Below are 21,357 nucleotides of genomic sequence, written 5' to 3'. Positions count from 1 at the left end.
TGTGCTGTTTTTTCCCTCCATTGCCAAGGAGGTGCTGAAGCCTCAGAAAACCAGGAAACACCCGCAAGCCGCCCAACACTTCGTGCCCTGCCTTAGAACAGGGGCTCCGGCCTGTCCTGCAGCCAGGGTCTGGGGCCGTGGGTGTGTGGGGAGGTCCATGCCATGTCCTGGTGTGTGGCCCCGCCCCTGTTCCCTGGCAGGTCCTGGGCTACTACAACCGCAGGGGGATCAATCCAGAAGCTTTCCTCAACGAGATCAAATACATCGCCAGTGACCCGGATGACAAGCACTTCTTCAACGTCACTGACGAGGCGGCCCTGAAGGACATCGTTGATGCCCTGGGGGACCGGATCTTCAGCTTGGAGGGTGAGCGCGGCTGACTGAGAGGGGTCCACGTGCCTGGGCTCAGCAGGTGAAGCCCAGCCCCGTAGAGCAGGGTGGTTTGGCAGGAGCGCCCCCTTCGTGAGCAGCACCAGCACTTGTGGTCCCTGGGCTGGACGTGAGGCTGTGCTCTTTCCAAACAGCCCGGGAAGCTGGATCGTTGACAGTGGAGGAAACGGCAGCTTGAAGGGGTTAAGTGACTTGCCAGACCTCCCGCAGCCTGGGAAGGAGTTGGGGTTTGAACGAGGGTTGCCAGATTTAGCAGATATAAGATACAGTATTTGTGGCAGACATGCCCTAAAAACCCACTTGTTGTTTGTCTGAAACTCACGTTTAACAGGGCGTCCGGGTCTTATCTGGCAACCCTAGCCAAGCCGCTGAGCCCACCCCCCCACCCCCCACCCCGGAGCTGCTCGCTCCCAGAGCCCCACGGCCTCCCGCTCCCGCTCCGGAAAGCACTCTGTGCAGGGTTCCCTCAGGTTGTCTCTCTCCTTACGACTCTGAGTCCAGCTTTGGTTGGCAGGAGTCTTGTTTGCACCACGTATTGCTGCAGAGGGGCCTTGCTGTGCTGGGCTCCGCCACGTGGGGCGGTGGTCAAGGAGAGCACGGGCAGCATCCCAGAGCCCAGCAGGCTCCTCTGCGCCAGGGGTGACGGGCTGCAGACACAGGAGGAGAGAAAGACGGCCCTCGTGAACGGTGGCAGAAGAGGGGAAGGGGAACCTGGTGCTGATACTCTCGGTGGAGTTTAACACCCAAAACACTTGTACTCTAAGCGGCCGCCTCGCTTGGCAAGAACATTGCTCCAGGGACACGTCAGGGAGCCCTATGTTGGGAGGTGCCCTCCGCACACGTCTAACCCCAGCCCTAACCCTAACCCTCATGCAGAGCTGTGGTGTGACACGGCTCCGTCCGCAGGGTGGAGTCGATGTTTGGGAACTGTCCAGAGGCATCTGGAACCAAATCTGGTGAATAGTAGGAACGAACAAAGTGGGAAATTCCATTTCTTGCCAACAACGTGGACTGTTTCTTTCCGGGCACTTTTCTGGGTCTTTCTCCTGTTTTGACAGGCTTGTAGCATGCTGCCCTGTAATACAAGTTGTCTCAAGCCTTTCTCAGCAGGGAGTGGACTGCTGATAATAAAGCCAGGCGGCCGCCTGAAGGTGCCAGCAGCTGGGGCAGACGAGTTGGGCTCAGACCCGGGGCCCCTCTCGCCTCCCTCAAGGCGCTTCTGGATCACAGGCACTGGGGATGGAGCTGCAGGCGTGTCTGGCGCTAAGAAATCAGGTGCGGAGCTGACGTCTTTCTGTCCGTCTGTTTCAGGCACCAACAAGAACGAAACCTCCTTCGGGCTGGAGATGTCACAGACAGGCTTCTCCTCTCACGTGGTGGAGGTAAGCACACGTTAGAGCCCCTCCACACGCCCCCAACTCCAGGTGGTCGCCCACCATTCCTGAGCTGTCTCATCGCCCTTTCTCTCTTTCCTGGGGTCTCTGCCTCTCATCTTCTGTGGCCGGAAGACGGAAGTCAAGGTCTTCAGCTTACAATGAGCTGTCTCAGGTCCTCCCGTGCAAGGTGCTGATATGACGGTCACCCCCCCATTCAGTGCACAGAGCCTTGTGCAAAACTAGGCCAATGTGGCCAAACCCCTTGCACGTGCTCGTGCCTGCCCGGGTGGCCTGCGTGTGCAGGGTGCAGCTCGGGGGTGTGCAGATGTGCCACATGTGATCTGGCGGGCGGTCCATGTGCAGACGCGGCATCCCGTGCAGAGGTCCCGGGCAGACACGTGGTGTCCCAGATAGCACGTGGTGTCCGGGCTCCACGTGGAAGGCCTGGAGCCTCAGGCCCTCACTTGCCCTTCGCGCGTCACCCGGTTCTGAGTCTCAAGATGGGGCTCGAAGCCTCAGCAGGATTGCCGGACAGGCAGAGGGGTCCACGCCTGTGAGAACACGGTATCAGCTCTAAGGGAGCGTCCCTGCCTGGGAGCCCCTCGCGGGGAAGGCCTGCACTGCCGGTATCAGCCGTGCCTCGCGGGCCGGCTCCGGACACACGGGTGCCCTAGGGGTGTGTGCGCTCTGCCCGGCTATCCCCATGCAAGTGGGTTTATCCTCCTGATTTGCCAGAAAAGGCCCGTCAGTCCAGCGCACTTGTGTATCACGCTTGTCATCCCACAGGATTCTCCCAGCTCCTCTGAGGTGATGGGGTTGGAGCCCTTGTTCCAGTTCCCAGATAAAGAAACTGCATCCCAGGAGGTCTGAGTGACCCACTGAAGTGATGCACGTGAGATATTAGCCTCATGCCGCTCCCCCCAAACCGAGCAGCTGCCCCGTAAGGGTGACAGAATCTAAGGGGGGGCTGAGTCAGAGATCCCTGATCGGAGGGGAGGGGGGCACGTGCACAGCACACCGCAGCAGATGGGCGGGAACGCGACTCATGCTCAGCGTTTCCTGAGCTGCATCTGGACTTTCGGGACCGCCTGGATACAGTGGGATAGAAATACGAGTGCACTGTGTTGAGAGCAGTCCTGTGAGATGTGCAGAGCACGTGCAGTCCTTCCAGGAAACTTCCGTGCCTCGTTCATGCTCAGAAACAACCTTGCAAAGTCAGCTGGTGACAAGAGTTGTCCAGTTTTAGGTGGTCACACCAGCAAGTTTTTTCAGTGCCTGTTCTGTGCTCAGCCCTGTGCTGGGTCCCAGGAGGTGCAGAGGTGAGTGCCCTGCCCTCAAGGAGCTCCGAGCCTGAGGGTAAGGGGCCAGGTGCCAAGAGGGACGAAAGCTTTCCTTCACACAGGTCAGGCGTCCAGCCCTGGACTCGTCCCTGTCTCCTGACTCTGGGTCAGGGCTGATTAGAAAATGCAACAGGAAATTCAATTTCATGAAATCATACAAACATTTGTCAAATGCGACTAAGGCATTAAAAGGAAGCGGAAATTATTCTTGCCAAACAGGAGTCAACGTGCAGGCGATGCCCAACGGCAGTCCTCAGCTTAGAGAGGAGATGACAGAAGCTGTAGGCTTCTCCTGGTACAGGTGTGCGGCTTCAGGAGGCCCCTACCCACGGAGCCCCTGTGGAGACTGCCCCCCACCCCTGCTCAGTGGGAACCGCATGCGCCCATCTAATGCTAATCAAGGCAGCGGGTGATCATGGGCTGGGGGAGGTGCACCTGGGCAGCCCCGTGAGGACGAGGACTTCAGCAGCCATGGGGGACAGCAAGCAGGAGCAGAGAGGGAGTTGTGCACCCAGGACCTGGGAAGTCCGAGCACACGCAGGGCAGCCCTGATGTCAGGGGCAGTGAGGGGGAGAGGATGTCTCTTGTGTCCGTCATCCATTCCGCAGTCATTTTTCCAGCATCTCCCTGTCTGCCCAGCTCGGTACAGGGCACTTGGGATGTGTAAAGAGATGAAGGAAACATTTTAGCTGACAGCTGCTCACAGTCTGGTTAGGGAGAAAGATTTAAATTGTAAGTTCAGTCTTCTGCTTTCTAATACTGTGATCTGTGTGTCCTCAGGAATTGGGGAGCCTAAAGAGAAGGGCAGCTAAGACAAGCTTCAGGGATTTGGGGAAGTTTAGCTGAATCCTGGTGATGGCCCCAGCAGCTGAGTGTGTCAAATAAGATGAGTCCCTGCAGGGTCCATGGGTTCCCCGGCTGCAGGGGGAGACCAGCAGCTCAGAGCCCAGCTGGCTGTTTAGGTCAAGGTCGTACGCTGCTCCCTGCAGCTTCCTCCCCTAATCCGAGAGACCGAGGGTGCCTCTCCCCATCCTGGAGATACAGACCCCAGTTCTTCTGTTACCCTGTGTCTTGTTTTCAAGTGACGAGCATCTGGAAGTTTTTATCTGATAAGACTTTGAAGGAGACAGTGATTATATTTAAATCTGAGACTCTTTGATACTTTTAAACAAATTTTAAATTAATAAAACCCTTCCAAATCCAAAGGAATGGTGCAATGATGGTGGGCTGTCTGGCCCTGTGACAGGCCACTGGGTTGCTATTTTAGAGCACAGAGGCTTTTTGGTGCCAGGCTGCTGATACCGTCATAATTGTCCACAGCCATCTCGAGTCCCTGGGCGTGCAGCCCTGCAGCTCTCCAGGTCTGTAAGACCTCTCTGGGGATTGAGGGCAGGAGGGTCTGGCCTTTCAACTTTGCCCAGAATGGATCTTGAGCCTGAGTCAGTCCATCTCCTGGGTGAGCCCCTGGACGCCGTCTCCTCTGGAAATGCTCCACAGACAGCTTCCGACAGCTGCTTCCTGCATGTGTGCTGGAAGAGCCTTCATCTGCCCTGGGCCCGTTGAGTGATGTCAGAAGGAAAGACCCCTAGTCCCACGGGAAGGACCCCGCAGGATGTTCCCAAGTGGCAGAGGAAAGACCAGGCCTGATCGCCTGGTCTGCTGCCATCTTACCTAGCGAGGAAACCAGCCTTGCAGTTAGGAAGGGGAAAGAGGGGACCAAGAGGACAGGGGGACCAGAACCCAGGTTAGGAGAGGAGACCCCCAAGACATGCCTTGGCCCCTGGAAGAGCCAACGCCTCAGGCCACAGGCATTACATCCCAGGCTGATGGCCAAAGGGCAGAGCTGGGAAAACCCAGGGATCTGGAGCCCCAGGAAATTCCAGTCTTGATTTGCAAAAAGGGGAAAGAGAATAATCTGGAAATTACCATCAGGAAGACCAGCTGTGGATCCTTGGCCAAATTTTAGAATGGATTTGTAAGCCAGTGGCTCCGTAGTGTTTTGAAATGAATGCAAAGACCGTTAAGAGCTGGAGTGGCTTCTGTTAGTGCTGGCTGCCTGCTGAGGTGGTGAGCTCCCTGTCAAGCTGAGAAACCAAGATAAAGCTGCATGCATTTGCTAGAAAGCTTGCAGAAGGGATCCATCCATCCCTCTAGGAGTCTATAACCCCATGGGCCCTGGGGGAAGGTGTAGAGGAAGGAAGAAGACCATGGAAGCTGATGCCAGCGGTGACGGACGGAGCCGCAGAGGAGCCCCACCCGCGATGGGCCCTCCTACAGCACACTCCATAAATCTCCCCAACACCAGACGTTTACAGAAGGAAGCAGTTTTATTAGGCTGATCTCGTCACCCTAATAAAAGGCTTGGCCACTCACCCAGGACGGAAATAGATCGTTTTTCCTTTAAATCACACACCGTGGTCCGGCAGGACCAGCTCTCAGCTACATTTGAAACAGGCCAATGTGGAGGAGGGGAGAGCCTCTTGGCTCCCAGACCAACAGCCCCAGCCACCCCTGCCTCTTCAGCCTGTGCCCTTTGCACCAGCCCTCCTGGGGTTGTAGACTGGATAGCTCAGGTTACTGGCTATTCTATAAGGTTCTCGGCTGTTGAAGATTTACAGTTTTCATCTTTCCTGAGAGTTTTGCATTTGAACTAAGTCTTATGTCTTTCCTAAGAGTTTGTGTCCGTGATTCAATCAAAACTAAAAGGTGCTCGTCCATAGTGGTACAAGGAGTGGCGATACCGAAAATCTGCAAACCCTGGCTGAGCCCCCTTTGCCCTGAGCGGTGGACTCCTGCCCCTGCCAGCTCTGGGGCGGGCGGTCAGGGCTGTCCGGGGGCCTGCCCCAGGAGGCCAGGCCAGGCCAGCACAGCCAGGGTCTCCGCCACGCTGTCCTGGGCTGTTTGCATGTGGACTTCTGGGGGCAGGACTCGTTTCTGGTTCATCGAGGTCTCCCTAAGCCCAGCCCCAGGTCCTCAGGCTGTGCCTGGAGCCCAGTGCCCGACTCCTGGGCCTTGTTCGCAGACCACTGAACAGAAGGGACCAGTCCTCTGATGTGGCATGAGCAGTGGAGTACAGCACGCCCTTAGCCCCCGTGCGCCCCCTGCACCACCCTGCTCGCCAGCTTCCAGCACCGCAGACGGGGAGGGACCCCTCTCCCCAGAAAGGCTGCGGGCTCGCTTCTGGGTCTTTCCTGGCCAGCCCCGTCTAAACTCCCAGACACCCCTTCCTCAGGCTCTGCTCTAGACTTAATGAAAACACGTCTTCTACCGAGAGCACCTAAGCAGCTAGTGAAAGATAATCCACCCTCTAACAACGCATTCGCCTCAGAAGGGTTCCTGGAGCAGGCTCCCACCCCTGCTGTGGTCCCTCTGGTGATGGACGTGCAGGCAAAGGAGCCATGGGGGCATCGGGGGAGGGGGCCAGTGCTCAGTGCCCTCTAGGTGGTCTCCCTGTGCACGGGGCCAGCGGCGGCCACCTCCACCTGCCCCGCAGCCCTGCCTCACCAGTGCCAAGAACTGCTGGCACCTGGGGTTCTCGTTCCGTTACTGCCAGGCAAGAGGAAGCACTGCCTGGCTGTGTGGCCTCAGATGAATCATTTAACCTCTCTGAAACTCGGTCTTTGAGCAGATGTCTGAAAAAAATACGTGTGGAATTGAGTCTTGCGCCTTGGAACTGGAACTTTGCACTTTGAGACTTACTTCATAATAAATCAAGTAAGGTTTTCTTCAAATCCTTTCCTAACTCCACTGCAAACTGACCCACCCCCTCAGCTGGTCACTCCCTCCTGTGGGCCCTCAGAACAGACTGTCCTTGCCTCTGTCGGATCATTCCTCATGGCTGCCTGCTCTGTGACTCACCTGTAGGCCCGGCTTGACTGTGAGATCCGACTCTTTGACTCCTCCTCCCCAGATGTGCTTTATGCAGGAATTTATGAGTGAGAAGAGCTACTGTGTCCTTAGTCCTTATTGGCTGCCAAGCGCCCTGTCAAGGATTCCAAATGCTAATTCTCACGGCAAAGCTATTGACAGCTGAGGCCCCTTCAGCAGAAAGAGAGAGAGGCACTTCCCCAAGGTCACACAGCTAGAAGCTTTGGAATTCGAGCTAGAACTCAGGAATGTCTGACCCCAGAGTTCCTGCTCTAACCCCCCCCCCCCCCGGCCGGGGATTCTCAGCGTGGCCCTGTTGACCATCTGGGCTGGCTCCACCTTTGCTGCTGGGTATCGCAAGTGTTCAGCATCCGCCCTGCTTCCACCCACCCGAGGGCGCAGCAACCCCACCCCCGCCCCAGCTGTGACAGCAGAAACTTGCCTAGGCATTGCCAAACATTGCCCGGAGGTCTAAAGCTCCCAATTTGGGAACCGCTGCCCGAGACTACGCTGCTTCCCGTGGTGGGGATGTGGCCAGACCCCGGCTGGGGACAAGGGCTGGCTGGAACTCCGAGTCTGGGGAGATATGGTCGCAATCCAGGAGGCATTCCCTCGACTGGCAAGGCTGCAGGGTGGGTCAGAGGGCAGCTGAGAGCCGAGCTGGCAGCGTCCGATGGTGGGCGCCACACCTGGGTGAGTGCAGGTGCAGGTGGTTCTCCGGGAGGCCATGGACTTGGCCTTAGGCCTTTGGAGGCCCACCAAGCCTGCGTGCTCACTTCGGCACATAGCACCAGGAGAGTCAGCCAAGGGGCTGCCTTGGTGCCGATGGTCCATCTGTGCAAGGCCACCAGGCACACCCTGGTCATATCTGGTGGGAGCCCGGGTGGCCTCGTAGGAGAGGAGGCCGTGAGTCAGGGAGCTGGTGCCAGGCCTGCAGTGTGGGACCCGGCTCTTCCCCAGAATGCCCTGTTTGTTTTCCAGCTAGGCTTGCAAGCCTGGCTGCTTCTGTCAAAGCTTTGGCCCTTGTTTTGGCCCCACCCTTCCAGATTTTTTCCAAACTCAAAACGTCTGGGCTCCCCCAGCTGGGAAAACCTTGTGACATACTGAGGTTTGCCTTGGTGGCCTTGGCTTGCCCTCACAGCCAGCCCACTCCACACAGGGCACACTGTCCTAGGTGGAACTCCCCCCAGCCCCCAGCAGACCCCACTCAGGAAAGGGCCTCTCCCTGGGAGCTCAAGCCTGCAGCCACTGCAGGGGTAAGATGGCCCAAGGTGAGCCCGGTGCTTCCAAATCCAGAAACCCCGGTGGAATTCCCAAGCCCCACATGGGGTGAGTCAGGTCTCCCTCAGCTGAACCCCAGGCATCCGGGGTGACCCAGCCCTTCTCAGTACATTGCTAAGGCTTCTGGTCATCTGCAGAGCCAGACATTTATCTTCAAAGGCCTCTCCATGAAGCAAAGAAGCCTGGTCTGCAGTTGCATCGGAAGCAGAATCCAGGGGCTTCCAGGAAGCAGATGGGTATTTTCTCCTCTGTCCAACCCACCTCCCTGGTGGAAGTCCCAGCCCTGCCTCTGACCTGCTGTGTGACCTTGGGCAACTCTCTTTCCCTCTCTGAACCTCAGGTGCTTAGTTGTCTAGTGCAGACAATGAATATCTGTCCCACTGGTCCCATACAAATGGGTGACTGGATGAGAAAGGATTCCACAAAGAATGGAACACATCCCAAGTGCGGGGAATGTTGGCGGTGAGTCTCTGAGGCCCTGACCGGGATCCTGGCCCCGCCAGATTGTCAGACTCTGCCAGGCGGAGGCACACAGAGTAAGAGGGAGAAAGCTAATCAGAAAGTGCAACATGAAACACAGCGAAGTCCATCAGACTCACCCAAGACCAGCTTACTTATAGCTGTAAAAACATTCTGTCTGAACAGTTAGTTCTACCTATGGAATATTAGGGCTTCTTAACCCTTACAGAAGATCAACTTTACTCTTTAAAGTGACAGCTTGGAAATGAGAAAAGGAAGCTTAGCTTATTAAGGTTTCCAATCTCACCCCCTCCACCACCACCAAAAAAATTAGTGCATGGGTGCTCTGCCTGTGTGTCTAGTTGTGGCTCTGAATGTCCCCAGGCCAGAGTCACATTTTTCTGTTGGTACCGTTGCTTCGGGGGCAAGGAGAAATTGAGTGCCTTGGTCCCCAAGTGGTGGGGGAAACCTCAAATCTCACCAACCAGCTGGGCCGAAGGAGGGCTCAGTGGGAGAGAGGTGACCTTACCAACGTGTGCTTTTACAGCCCAAAGCTGGGATGCAAAGCTGGATGCTCCTGCTTTGGGATGGCCCGTGGTCACCAAGGTGGCCCAGGAAGGTGGCCCTTGCCTGCTTTCACCCCGCTCCTCAGCCCCTCACTGTCCCTTGTCACTTCTCACCCTCTTCTGAGTGCTTGCTGTTGGTCTTCCCGAAGTACCCACTAGTTGTGTGGGCAGTTGTGGAGGGGGCCAGGATGCAGGGGCAGCCCAGAGACTGAGTGGACCCAGTCCTTGGAAATGACCTTGAAGACTTCCCCCTGGGGAGCCCGAGTATTGCAGCATCTGCTGCCCCTGCAACTGAAGACAAGCTCCTGTGCTTAAGGTGTTGTCCAGCCTCACTAAGCCACCCTGCTCCTCTCACTCAGGGCTCCAGCCCCATCAGCTTTCAGTTCCTTAAAACCAAAGGCTCTGAACTCTCTCCAGCCTCAGGGCCTCTGTACAAGCTGTCCTTCCCCTCCAGGCATCTGGGTAAGCATCACTTGCTCAGAGCGCTTTTCCTGACCCCCATCTCAATCTGAACTAACTCTCACCATGGCATTTATCACAGTTTGCAAGTGTTACATTTATTTGTGTATTTGTTTGGTATCTACAAGCTCCCTGAGAGCAGGGATGGTATCCCCAGCAACAATCGAATGTCTGGCACAAAACAGTGCATTTCTCCTGAAGAAACGAAGAGGGAAAGCCACCCAGACACCGCAGAGGAGTGTCGAAAGGGGAGAAGCGTAGGGGCAGCGCCTGAGGGAGTGTCAGAAGGAAGGGACGGAGACAAGAGGTTTCCTGGAGGGTCTGAAGCCCAAAGGGGAACAGAGCTTTGGTCTTGGGTTTGGAGTTTGCTTCTAGAACATTCCTTTTCCCCCAAGATCCCATCCTTGGAATCAGCTTGACCCATTTTGTGCTAAGAATAGAATGGAGCGAGAAGGTCCTCAGCTCATTCAAAGGCCGAGTCCTGGCTGGAAGTTGGGCTGGTAAAGGTGCCCGAGGGGGCTGGCAGTTGCTTCAGGGTTGTGGGGCCTGGGGCGGCTTCCTGGCGAGGGGCAGCTGGGGGGCACGAGCTGATGTGTGTCCCTTCCCCAATGTCAGGATGGGGTTCTGCTGGGAGCCGTTGGCGCCTATGACTGGAATGGAGCTGTACTCAAGGAGACCAGCGGCGGGAAGGTCATTCCTCTCCGTGAGTCCTACCTGAAGGAGTTCCCTGAGGAGCTCAAGAACCACGGCGCGTACCTAGGTAAGAGCCAGAGCCGAGGGATGGCTGGCAGTCTCCAGGGCTTGGGTGGTTGTGGTCCAGCGAGCGTGCTGGTGCAGTCTGGCCCCATTGTGCCAAAGCCGGGGCCTACACTGGGTCCCCAGGGCAGGAAAAGATTTGAATCTGCCAAGAAGGGCCAGACAAAGAGGGGAGCTGTGGGAAGTGCCGGGCGGGTCAGGACACTGAAGCAGATCTGTGTGCTGGAGCGGAGGGGAGGGGCAGGTGGGGGCAGGTGGCAGTGGGACACCTCGGATGCCAGGTTCTGGGGGCTGAGCTGCTTCATGTGGGCAGTAGGGAGATAGTGATGTATCTGTACGAAATGCCTGCAGGAGCAGCAGGCTGAACATTCTTCCCATCCCCCCGGGCCCAACAGAGGCTTCCTTGTCCTCCCAGGAGGCCCTGGTGGGATGGAGCCAGGCTCCAGCCATCTTGCCTCCACCCTAGTTACCGCCTTGGGTGGAGTCCTGAGGGAGGGCCTTTCCCCTCCTCCTCCTCCTTGGGGTCACCAGTGAGGGCAGTGTCTGGGGTCTCTGGAAGGTTCCTCCCGATGTTCCCTGAGGGAGAGGGGAGTTTGGAGCAAGGAGACTGGGAGGTCAGGCTCACCGCCTCCATGCTGAGGAAGCTGATGGACTTCTGGCCACGGGACCTCTGGTCAGGCTGTCAGGGCGGCTGTCCAGCTTTCAGGGTGGCCCCGCCTGCTGGTCAGAGAGCCACATGGGAACTGAAACCACAGCCAGCAGACAGCTGGGAAGCAGGAAGCTCTCAGCGCTGCTTGGGGCTGTGAGAGTCGGCCCACGCCTGCCCCCAAGACCCTCCCACGACCACCGTCCCTCCTCCTGAGGAAGCCCAAGGCCCAGGGCCAGCTGAGAACATTTTCAGAAGTGCCACTGAGGGCTCGACTCAGAAGAAAGCTTTCCTCCACGCCACAAGGCTAACCCCGCCCCACCCTCACATATTTATTTTTTTAAATTTTTTCTCAGGACTTGTTTTTTTGAAGTCTAGTCGATTTACAATGTTGTGTTAGTTTCTGGTGTACAGCATAGTGATTCAGTTACATATATAGAGATTCTCTTCCTATTTTTTTCATTATAGGTCATTACAACATATTGGATATAGTTCCCTGTGCTGTACAGCAGGACCTTGTTGTGTATCTTATATATGGCAGTTAGTGTCTGCAAATCCCGAACTCCCACTTTATCCTCCCCATCCCCTTTCTCCCTGGTAACCGTGAGTGAACTTATTTACAGAACTGAGGCAGGCTGACAGACATAGAAAACAAATTTATGGTTACCTCATCCATTTATGGTTGCGCAGGACAGGGCCATGGCAGCCCCACCCCCGCCCCGCAATGTGGCATCCTGGTCTTACCTCCCTTTCAAGCCCCGTTTCCCAGAGCACACTTCCAAGAGTCAAAGACGTTGCGTCTGGGACCAGAGTAGCCCACCCTACTGCACCCACACTTCCTGCCACGGAATCAGCTCTTCTGTGCACCCTGCAGCTACTCTGGAAGCAACTGGCAGGGCCCAAGAGACAGCGTTACCCACATACACGCAGGCACGCACACGTGGCAGGAGACACCCGTTCCCCAGAAACCACCCAGGAACTGCCAACACAGCCTGACACCCATCTAAACACTGGGATCCAGTTTCCAAATTGTCTGGCAGAAAGTGGGTCTCTCAGCTTTGCACACCTGCTGGGGCCCTGCCTTCAGGAAAGCTGCCTGAAGACACTGCAGTCACTTCCTAGAGCCGGGTGGGTGGCTTGAAATTCACAGTGATCAGGCACAGATCTTGAGAACACAGGTTGGTGGCCTTTCCCAAAGAGCCCCTGGGTTTCCACGCCTTTCTCTTTCAAGTTCTGTTTGTGTGGACTGAGAAAAGCCTGGGCGCTCCCTCCTCTGAGTCTGCGAAGCTTTGGGACTACAGGAATCCCTGAGACCTTTGCCCCTGCACAGTCAGCACCTCAGTTTTCAGTGGACCGCTTGGCAGGGGTTCTGGGAATGAGAGGACACTGATTGGTCCCCAGGGAGACAGTGGGGATCAAAATCAAAGCCTGCCCGATGTAAGAAGAGTGTCTGGGGCCCCCTCCTCCTCCTCTCTCCTGTGCTCACCTTTGAGGTGGGTGAGGTGGGTGATGTGTAGGTTTCAGGTCAGCCATGCCTCACAGTGGCCCACCTGGCTTCCTTGTAGGGGGTGGCACAGGGAGTTCTCCCCACCCTCCACTGCCCCCTCCCAAGCCAGGCTTCGTCCAGGCCTCCAGGCCTCCCCGGCTGAGCTCAAGTATCACTGCCCGGCTTTGCCGCATCTGCTGGGCCTGCTCTGAACGCACCCCCTTCGCCAGCCACCCTCCACGCAGCTGAGCCGCACACCAGGCCTGGCGAGGTCAGCCAAGGCCACGGGGCCAGAGACCAGCCTGTTTCCCCCTGTGGCAGGGTACACGGTCACGTCGGTCGTGTCCTCCGGGCAGGGGCGGGTGTACGTGGCCGGAGCCCCCCGGTTCAACCACACAGGCAAAGCCATCCTGTTCACCATGCACAACAACCGGAGTCTCACCATCCACCAGGCCCTGCGGGGCGAGCAGGTAATGCAGGGGAGGCTGGGGGTGGGCAGAAGTGGGGGGCCGATGGGAAAGGCTGGCTAGAGGGGACTGCGGCTCAGCTCCTCCCTTTCAGGACTGTCCGCAGACCCATAAACATCCTTGCTGATTGGGGGTTGTCTATCTCCTTCACACCCGCCTTAGAGCTGATGTCCACTCCCCAGAAAGCCAGGCCCTGGTCCTGCTGCAGCAAGGAGAGCCCAGAATCGCTTGTCCCCTACTTCATGGGGCCTTTGTCTGCATGCATTCGCCCGAATGCTACCTCTGAAGCAGGAAAAACGGATGTGGGCTGTGAGAATGGCCGTGTCCCAGGCTTTGGTTGAGCCCCTGGGACGTGCCCCGCCAAGTGTGGGTCCTTGGCTTCGCGCAGGAAAGAATTCAAGAGTGAGCCACAGTTGAGTGAAGGTAGATTTATTCAGAGAGACACGTTGAAAGGCAAGAGAAAGGCCACGAGGTGTGGGGGTTGGGTGCTACATTCAAAGTAAGTACACACCCCATAGACAGAATGTAGGCCGTCTCCAAATGGAGAGACAGGGAGAGGCGGCGAGACACCATGTTGCCAGTTTTTGTGGGCTCAGCGGCTTCACATGCTAATAAGTGGAAGGACCAGTCTAAGTACCTGGGGAAGGGGCTGGGATTCCCAGGAAGTTGGCCATTTCTCACCCTTTGACCTTTCGTGGCTAGTCTTGGGACTGCCATGGTGTCTGTGGGCGTGTTATTCACCATGCTAATGTGTTACAATGAACGTATAAGGAAGCTCAAGTTCTACTAGAAGTTAGATCTCCCACCATCCTGAGCCAAGGCCTACTGGGGGTTGAATCTTCCGCCATTTTGATGTTAACTGTTGTATCATTCCTTGAATGGCTGGCCTGCCCCCTTCCTGTCTCACCTCCAACCGCCAGCCCCTCTCTGGTCATGTCTAGAGTTCAGGGCCAGAGGCAGCATCCAGGTTATAGCCACTCCCCCCCCCCCCCCCACTGGGACTTCCAGCCCCCGAGGTGTCCTGAGGAGGCACTCCTGTTCCTCAAGCCACCTTTCTGCTGCCAGAGGTTAAAGTGCAGCCACCCACCCCGAAGCCCTGGGTTCACCGAGATGCCAACGTCCTTCCTTTCCTGGGATGGGACTGTGTGGCTGCCAGTATCACCGCCTGCCTGAGACGTGTGGGCAACCAGATGGTGCTGCTAAGGTCCCGTGCTGGACAGTCATGAGTGCAAGCTGGAGAGCTATGATAGCGTCAGTGCTGGTGAGAAAAATCAGACAACAGGATTCTGCTGCCAGTCATCCCAATCGCCCTGGAAAACTGGCCCTGAGAAGCAGCGTAGCTTTTCCAGGGTTAGAGGTAGATTCATGGCTGGGCCAAGTTCAGAATCCAGGACTCTTGGTGGGGCTCTCAACATGATGCCGAACCTTGGCCCCCAACAATCCCCAAACCAGGCCTTCACCCCTCCGGCCTGGCAGCATCCATGGCACCCTCGGCCTGACCCCTGGCCTGGCCAGCCCTTGGTTCTCCGGAGCCTGGGAGCAGCCCTGTCTCCTGTGTCTTCTCTTGGCTTTGGCCTGTCAGCCCGAGGACCGGCTCTTCACTGGGTGTAACCTAAACCCCTCCAGCTGTAGGATGCCATCCTTCCACCATTCCTCTTCACGCCCCGAAGGCACTGAGAGAGCCCGCCCACACTCCACCCAAGGCCAGTTCCTCTGGGAATCCAAGGCTAGACCTTGAGAGCTGGAGGGAATTCACTGGCGAATTTATGACATTTTTACTGCCCAGTTCCGCCTCCAGCATCTGAAACCACAGTGCTGAAGGCAGCTGAGTTAAGTGGATTCCAAATCACAGTGACCCGCAGAGCTGAGGCCACGTACTTAGACAACATCTCCCGCCCCCTCCCTCTTTGCTGTCTGCCTCTTGGTTACTTTACGCAGGCACATCTCTGCCCCCAACCCCACCGTGTTTATGAGTTCCTTTTTCTCTCTTCTGTATTTTTATCATTCTCCTCAGCTTAGAGCTTTTAATGCTTGCAGATAGATTTCTTCTGAAAACACCCTAAGCCAGGAGATGGCCCAGGGAGAGGGAGTCCTGGGCTCAGGTGTCAGGCAGCTCAGAGTTCCAAACGGCCTGGCTGTGACCAGCCTTCTGATCTCGGGCAAGGGGCTCGACTGCTCTGAGCTTCACTGCCTTCTTGTGAAATAAGAACAATGATGTCTCCTGAGGCAGCTGGGGGCTCACACAAGCTTGCCCGAGGCTGTGGAGCATCTCACACAGAGACTGTCCTTGGGGAGGGCTCCTTTCCTTTCCTAAGCGACCTTCTGCTCCTGTGAACATCCACTGAGTGCCTCCTGCGTGCTGGACATCCAGGCCTGGAGGGGACACACAGGGGCAGCACGCAGGGTTCTGAGATGCCCCGTGGGGGGAGCAGGTGCTGGAGGAGGAGCACAGGGCTGGAGGAGCGTGGAAGAGGCCCAGGTTGCAGGGAGTGGGGTGGGGAAGGGCAGGGGCGGCTTCCAACAGGAAGTGACCTGAAGGCAGTTGTTACCTGGGGTGGGGAGGAGAGGGGTGCAGGCAAGAAAAAAGTTTGTGCAGGGGAAAGCTGCCACCCAGCCAGAGCCTGGGGCTTTTGGATAAGAAAAGTCACTCAGGTGTGTCAGCAGCAGGTGTGGGAGCCAGAGGGTGGAAGACAGAGGCTGGGGAGGGAGGGTCAGACTGAAGAGTTTGGACATTTTCCCCAGAAGCAAGGGAGCGGTGTGGTCAGCAGCTGGAGGCCACTCCAACCCCCAACAGGGGTCAGTTGGAGGGGCCAGCCTGGAGACAGTGGGGTGCCCTTTGGAAGGTGCCTCACCCAGGAAAGAAGCCTCGGAGGAGGGAGCAGATGGATCCACGAGGTGGACTTGCTGGGGTACTGCGGGTGGGACAGGAGGAGGGTGCAGCCAGGAGGACCTCTGGTTTCTGACTGATGTTGCAGACGGTGCCTCAATTAAGTGGAGATCGTGGTGCCCAAGGTGGGAGAGGGACCCAGTGAGTGCTCAGATTCTGAAAAGAAAGTATGTCATCATCCAAGGTGCTAATCCCAGAGTATCTGCAACATAAAACAAAAATTGAAACGAGCTCAGTGTCCAACAACAGAGGGTTGATCAGACACGTCTGGCATATGCACAATCGGGAATATGATAGAATCACCAACGATCATGTTGTAGAAAAAAATACAATACGTCATGGAGAAAATGCTCATGGTCCATTGTTTTATTTTTTAAAAAATCAGTATGTAAACTACATACCCAGTATGAAAATAAAACCATGAACACACACACACACGCACACACACACACGCACACACACACCCCCTAGAGAAAACAGCCCAGAAGAAATGACGCTGAAACACTCATGGTGCAGGTGGATGCTTGGACCACGGATGACTTTCGTTTTCTTTTTCGTTTATCGTTTTTATTTTGCTCACTCCTTTGCCATTGTATAACTTACAGACAGAATAAATGGCCATCACTAACAGTAAATCATGGAGAGCCGAGTGGGGGCAGGATGGATCACAGAGGGAGGGAAGAGGGAGACCCTTCTCCTGTGTTCACCAAAATTTCCGAGGCAAAGGCTGCCCTGGGTTTGCTCCAGCGGCCCAGCCCCACGCCCCTCCCGCCCCTGTGCCGCAGATAGGCTCTTACTACGGGAGTGAGATCACCTCAGTGGATGTGGACGGCGACGGGGTGACGGATGTCCTGCTGGTGGGCGCACCCATGTACTTCAGCGAGGGCGTGGAGCGCGGCAGGGTGTACGTCTACAATCTGAGACAGGTACCAAGTGCCGGGCGGGCGGGCAGCCTTCCCGGGGCACCCGCCGCCCCGGCCTTGACCAGGCGTCCGCGGGAAGCTGAGGGGCAAGGGAGAATAGGAACCTCCTCTGTGGCTGGGCTTCTGTAGCAGGAGAGGAACAGGGAGGGGGTGCTGCAGGCCAGAGGGGTCACAACCCCGAGAGCCCTTGCCAAGAGCAGGTCCCCCCACCTTTTCCTGCCCCTGGTTTTGCAGGACTGGTTTGTTTACAACGGAACGCTGAAGGATTCCCACAGTTACCAGAACGCCCGATTCGGCTCCTCTGTCGCCTCGGTCCGGGACCTCAACCAGGACTCCTACAATGACGTGGTGGTGGGAGCCCCTCTGGAGGACCACCACAGAGGAGTCATCTACATCTTCCATGGCTTCCAAGGCGGCATCCTCAAGACGCCAAAGCAGGTAACACTCACCCTGGTAGACGGGTGGGGCTGGGACTGGGAGCCCCAGTAACTCAACTGTGTCCACGCACAGGAAAGGGTTCCCGTCTACCCTGGCTCTGCTTGCCTCAAGTTGAAATTTTGAAATGGGTGCCTTTGTCTTCAGGACCTTCCTGAGAAGAGGGAACCCTCTGACACTGCTGGTGGGACTGTAGTTTGGTGCAGCCACTATGGAAAACAATATGGAGATTCCTTTAAACTGAAAACACACTTACCCTCTGTGATCCAGCAGTCCCACTCCTGGGCATATATCCGGAGGGAACTGTAATTTGACAAGTACATGCACCCCAATGTTCACAGCAGCACTATTTACAAGAGCCAAGACATGGAAGCAACCTAAATGCCCATCAGGTGATGACTGGATGAAGAATTTGTGGTATACATATAATGAAATACTACTCAGCCATAAAAAAGAATGAGATAATGCCATTTGCAGCAACATGGTTGGACTTCGAGATTATCATACTGAATAATGTAATCCAGAAAGAGAAAAAAAATACCATATGATATCACTTATATGTGAAATCAGAAAAAAATGACACAAATGAAATTACAAAACAGAAACAGACTCACAGACATAAAAAGCAAACTTACGGTTACCAGGAAGAAAGGCAGGGAGGAATAAATTGGGAGTTTGGGATTTGCAGATAAAAACTACAATATATAAAACAGATAAACAGGGTCCTACTGTACAGCACAGGCAACCATATTCAACATCTTGTAGTAACCTATAATAAAAACAAATATGAAAAAGAATATATATATATTTGTGTGTATAACTGTATCACCATACTGTATACCAGACTAACACAACATTGTAAATCAACTATATTGAATTAAAAAGGAATACCTTCCCATCACCCCTTTAGATACCCTCTCCCCCACTGACTCTATCTCCCCAACAGTAACAACGAAGTCCCGAGGACCCAAGCCTGAATTGGCGCCCCATAGAGAGCGCCTAGTTGAGCTTCCTCGTCCCTGGCTGGAGACCTTGCTCTCCCCAAAAGTGACCCGCCCTGAGTCCCATCCCCTCATGGTCATCATTTTCCCCTCCCTCTTTTGTCGGTAAGGTGTTCTAACATCCCACAGTCCAAGATGCTGATGGGTTACCTGCCAGGTGATGTGTATTTACACTCAGTGGGCAACTGCTTGTTTAAGTGAAGCATAGTTGATGTACAACATTGTATAAGTTACAGGTATGCAACATAGTGATTCACAGTTTTAAAGGTTATACTCTATTTAATTTCTATAAAATATTGGCTATCTTCCCCGTACTGTACAATGTATCCTCAAAGCTTATTTATCTTATGCATAGTAGTTTGTACCTCTCAATCCCCTGCCCCCGTCTTGCCCCTTCTCCCTTCCCTCTTCAGTGGGGAACTCTGATGGCACACTGTTCAGTCCAGAGAATGACGTGGTGGTAGGAATCTCAGGCACCATAATAGACCAGGAGAGGAGAGAGCGCTTTGGGCTGGGGACGCTTCCTGATGGTTTCAGACAGGCTTTCTCCAGGGTTCCGAGTAGTGTTCACCCCTCAGGGTGGCCCTGCCCCATCCCGTGCTAACGGGGCCCATGCTCATCTCTCTCCTTCCACTCCCTGTAGAGAATCGCCGCCTCCAAGCTGGCTCCAGGCCTCCAGTACTTTGGCTGCAGCATCCACGGGCAGCTGGACCTCGACGAGGACGGGCTGGTGGACCTGGCGGTGGGCGCCCTCGGCAACGCTGTGATTTTGTGGTTAGTTCCCCCACTTTTCTTAAACCTCTTGGGCTCTCCTGAGGGTCATGCCGGATGCAAGGTTTCAAAGACACGCTTTGGAATCTTTGTCTCTTGTCTTCCATCACTGTTGGCCCAACTCACCCCACTCTCGTCCAGTCACGAGTACAGATTTCCTTTTGGCAGAATCAGTGTGAGTTATTTCGAGAATCCTTCTTCTCAGTGGACTCTTAGATGCTCTCCTCTGAGTTCTGGCTACTTGGGCACGTCTTAGCTTTTCAAGCTGCATCAATGAGGGGCAGGCTAAGGGCATTCTTATCAGTGGGAGCATCGCCTTCCCCCCTAGTGTGAGAGAAGATTGCTTTCCTCCAAACCCCTTTTCAGTCCTGGTTTCCCTTTTCAGGGCCTCCTTTCTGCACCACCCACCAGGTATTTGTCATGCATTTGCACTTGGGGGGTCTCTGTTTAGCAACAGTTTCCAGCTTAAAAAAAAAAGTCTGACTACTTCACCATGTGATGTGTTGGCTACTTTTTGAGCCAAAATTTTTTTTAATTTCAGCTAATTTTATACACGCTGATGAGATATTTTTCCTTATAAATACAATAATTTGAAGAAAACTTATAAAACTTTCTTTAAGTTATTGCAAAGAAAAAATTACTCAGGGTTTCATCACCTTAACATTACCACTGTTAACATTTTGGCGTATTTCCTACAACCCTTTTCCCACCTGCATGTCATTTCATACAAACACGATCACAGTCTTCATACAACTTTAAACAGAGATAGCCTAGGACTTCCCCAGCGGGAGCCTTTCTGTTCTTGGTCCTCAAGACCATCACAGTCCAGTGGGGAAGTGTCTTAGTCCAGGTTCCCTACGAAACAGAGCCTGAGGCTACAGCTTCAGTGCCAGCGCAGGGAGGCAAGGGTCCCGGGAAAGCGGGGGAGGAGGAGAGCGGGAGGAGGGGCTGTTACTGGACACGCTGCGGCCTCACCGTCTGAGCAGCTCCTTGCTCCAGCCTCTCCAGAGAGGCAGAATACTCCTCTGCTTCCTGCAGGGGCCCCTCCAGGGGGTCAGGGAGCAGCGGCCCCTCGGGGGAGGGACAGGGAGCAGTGTGTCTTCCGGCTCCTCATATCCCCCACGTGCTACTGTTGCCAAAAAACTGACCTCTGTGCTCCGATAACTGAATTGAGAGTCGGAGGCAGATTCTGGGAGGATGGAAAAAAGCAGCTTCATTGCTTTGCAGGCAAAGGGAGTCACCACAGGCTCATGTCTTAAAGACTGCGAGCCCACCTTGGGTAAGGGGCCTGGAGTTTTACAGAAGAGTGGGAACAGGAGGGTGACAGTCAGGTGTGAGCAGGGCTACATTCCTTCCATCTTGATGGGAACTTCCTGTTGTGGAGGAACTGAGGAAGGTCTGCCCGTTTTCTTGAGTTCAGTCCATGACCTTCTTTCAAGACCTCTAGGGTGAGAAAGGATGAAGTTGTTCCTAAGAAAAGAGTGCCCAGGAAGGGGCGTGTCCATCACAAGGTCAGTTTGGCTGGAGGGGCCGGCCTGAGCAGCTCAGCAGCCGTCTCCGTAGCTTTCTACTCACCACGGCCACCGCGTGCCTCCAAGCGGGGCCTCCTGGCCCTCCGGGCAGCGCTGGGAAGCAGGGCCTTGCGGGTCCAGCCTCACTGTTGCAGTGGCACCACGACCTGTCCGCTCTTTGAAGCTCTGCTCCACTTGTAGGGGCAGCAACCTGGGCAAAAAAGTCTATTTTCTGCCCAAAGGGTGAATAAAAAATGAAGCCATTGGTTTACTCTCTTCCCACCTGAAAGGGGATGACTGCATTAATGCATGCGCTTTACCTATTCTTACCTGTTTTAGTAAACGTTCAACCTCTGTGCTTTTTGTTTCAAGCAAGCCAATGAAAATAAGAGCCACGACATCATACAACTAGCAGGCTGTAGAAATAAGCAGTTCTGTGTTGAAGCGACGATGCACGGTACTGATACATACACCCATGGGAGCAAGCGAGACAAGCACTGTTCGTCTTAAGCCAAGCTGGGTGAATTCCGGCAGCATCGCATGGTGGCACAGGCTGAAAGAAATGACTAGAACTTGAAGGGAATGTGAAGTCTGCAGGCCAGGGGTTATAGATGAGGGATGTCAGATCTGTATGCGGAAGCAGGACAGGTGAACAAGATGCAGGGTCGGGTAGACATGGCCTCTCGGGTCTGCAGGGCGACGCGTAAACCGAGTCCTTTGCAGGAGACAAGATGTG

The 21,357-nt window shown here is 55.1% G+C and overlaps 1 protein-coding gene across 1 annotated transcript in view; it reads left to right on the top strand.

The window, feature by feature from the left end:
• The window catches only part of ITGA11 (integrin subunit alpha 11), a 111,512-nt gene that overhangs the window by 66,889 nt on the left and 23,266 nt on the right, over window positions 1-21,357 (top strand). The window contains exons 9-15 of the mRNA XM_032469393.1: window positions 201-366; window positions 1,702-1,772; window positions 10,354-10,498; window positions 12,948-13,096; window positions 16,766-16,906; window positions 17,138-17,341; window positions 18,983-19,113. Of these exons, the coding sequence (XP_032325284.1) occupies window positions 201-366; window positions 1,702-1,772; window positions 10,354-10,498; window positions 12,948-13,096; window positions 16,766-16,906; window positions 17,138-17,341; window positions 18,983-19,113 (1,007 nt within the window). The remainder of the gene's footprint in view (window positions 1-200; window positions 367-1,701; window positions 1,773-10,353; window positions 10,499-12,947; window positions 13,097-16,765; window positions 16,907-17,137; window positions 17,342-18,982; window positions 19,114-21,357) is intronic.

The sequence above is a fragment of the Camelus ferus genome, chromosome 27, assembly GCF_009834535.1.
Source record: "Camelus ferus isolate YT-003-E chromosome 27, BCGSAC_Cfer_1.0, whole genome shotgun sequence".
NCBI lineage: Eukaryota > Metazoa > Chordata > Mammalia > Artiodactyla > Camelidae > Camelus > Camelus ferus.
The sequence above is the reverse complement of the archived record's forward strand: the minus strand, read 5'-3'. Positions and strand labels throughout refer to the sequence as shown.